The following is a 1,110-nucleotide window of genomic DNA, read 5'->3' as shown; positions in this document are numbered from 1 at the left end:
ACCAAAACGAGTTTTAAGACAACATTCCCAGAAAAAAGATCAAAAGACTCAGAGCTCAAAATTAATGCATTCCCATGAACTTCTATTGTCTGATTGATAAACTAGCCAAAACATAAACCAAAAAAGGAAACAACTTTCATTGTTACTGCTTACCTTTTGAAGAGCACCGAGACACTTGGTGCACCCAGCATAAGAAGAGTTCTGGCAATTTCTCTCCAAATTCCTCACGGAAGCTGTCGGTGTCGCGTTTCGGAACCCGGAAACATTAAACGCAGCGGGGCAGCTCAAGGAACTAATCTGATGTAGCCTTATCCCACAAAAACATAGAATCGCATCGCAACTCGCGTTTGGCTGAGGAATCCGCACGCGCTTGCTTAACAATGCGTTCTGCAACGAGTTCACACACTTCTGCGAATCATCCGGCATCATGGGCTGCTCTGGCTGCTCCGATTCCGCTGGAGCCGGAGCCGACACCTCCAGAGCGTACCTGGCGTGAGCTGCAAAGAGCCAAGCTGCCAATACGGGACAGCAGCGGCTCCTGTCCAAGTTGTGGCCGCAGGCGTCGCTGACGCCGCCGAATAGCTCGGCTGACAGGTCGAGCCGGCAAACCTGAGCTTCGGTTTGAACTGGAAATGCGGGGACCGTATTTGGGGATGAGTAGTTACCCGGTTTTAAAGGCAGGTCATGACCGGACACCGGTTGAGCTAGAAAACCGGCGAGAGAGTGATGGAATATAGTGAAAGAAACTAAAACAAGTAACGTGGAAATATGGGTAAAGGAAGCCATGTTTTTTTATCCTGTTTTTTTACGTTGATGATGAGGTTTTCAGGGTGTTTTTTGAGTAAGGAAAGAAATGGAAAAAGTTTGCTTGGGAGTTGGGAATCGGAGTTAGAGGGTTAAAGCTAAAGAGACGACTTTTAACCTGCTCTTATAATCGTTCCTTTTTTTATATTAGAGAGGAAAAAGGGCAGAGATTCAAGAGATATTCAAAAGGTCGCAGTAGCAAAGGTAGTGGTGCTCTGTGCCTCGTTGGGAGGTGACATTTGAAAACTATAAGCCGTAAGCAGAGGCCTTTGAAAACTACAAGGAGGCTATGGAAAACGAAAGGTG

The 1,110-nt window shown here is 46.6% G+C and overlaps 1 protein-coding gene across 1 annotated transcript; it reads right to left on the bottom strand.

Moving 5' to 3' along the window:
- Positions 1 to 6: 6 nt before the first annotated feature.
- LOC110428984 (putative GPI-anchored protein At4g28100) lies at positions 7 to 1,104 on the bottom strand. Its single transcript, XM_021444901.1, has one exon. It carries the CDS (start codon positions 784 to 786, stop codon positions 49 to 51), a length of 738 nt encoding a protein of 245 aa, XP_021300576.1. The 5' UTR covers positions 787 to 1,104; the 3' UTR covers positions 7 to 48.
- Positions 1,105 to 1,110: the final 6 nt, after the last annotated feature.

This window comes from Theobroma umbraticum, unplaced genomic scaffold (assembly GCF_002168275.2).
Source record: "Theobroma umbraticum cultivar Fairchild unplaced genomic scaffold, ASM216827v3 scaffold_5921.0, whole genome shotgun sequence".
In the NCBI taxonomy this organism is placed as follows: Eukaryota; Viridiplantae; Streptophyta; class Magnoliopsida; order Malvales; family Malvaceae; genus Theobroma; species Theobroma umbraticum.
Note: the sequence above shows the minus strand (reverse complement) of the source record. Positions and strands in the feature narration are given on the sequence as shown.

What these genes read in the sequence shown, in the direction of transcription:
- LOC110428984 (XM_021444901.1), bottom strand. Translation starts at nt 786, where the DNA reads ATGGCTTCCTTTACCCATATTTCCACGTTACTTGTTTTAGTTTCTTTC.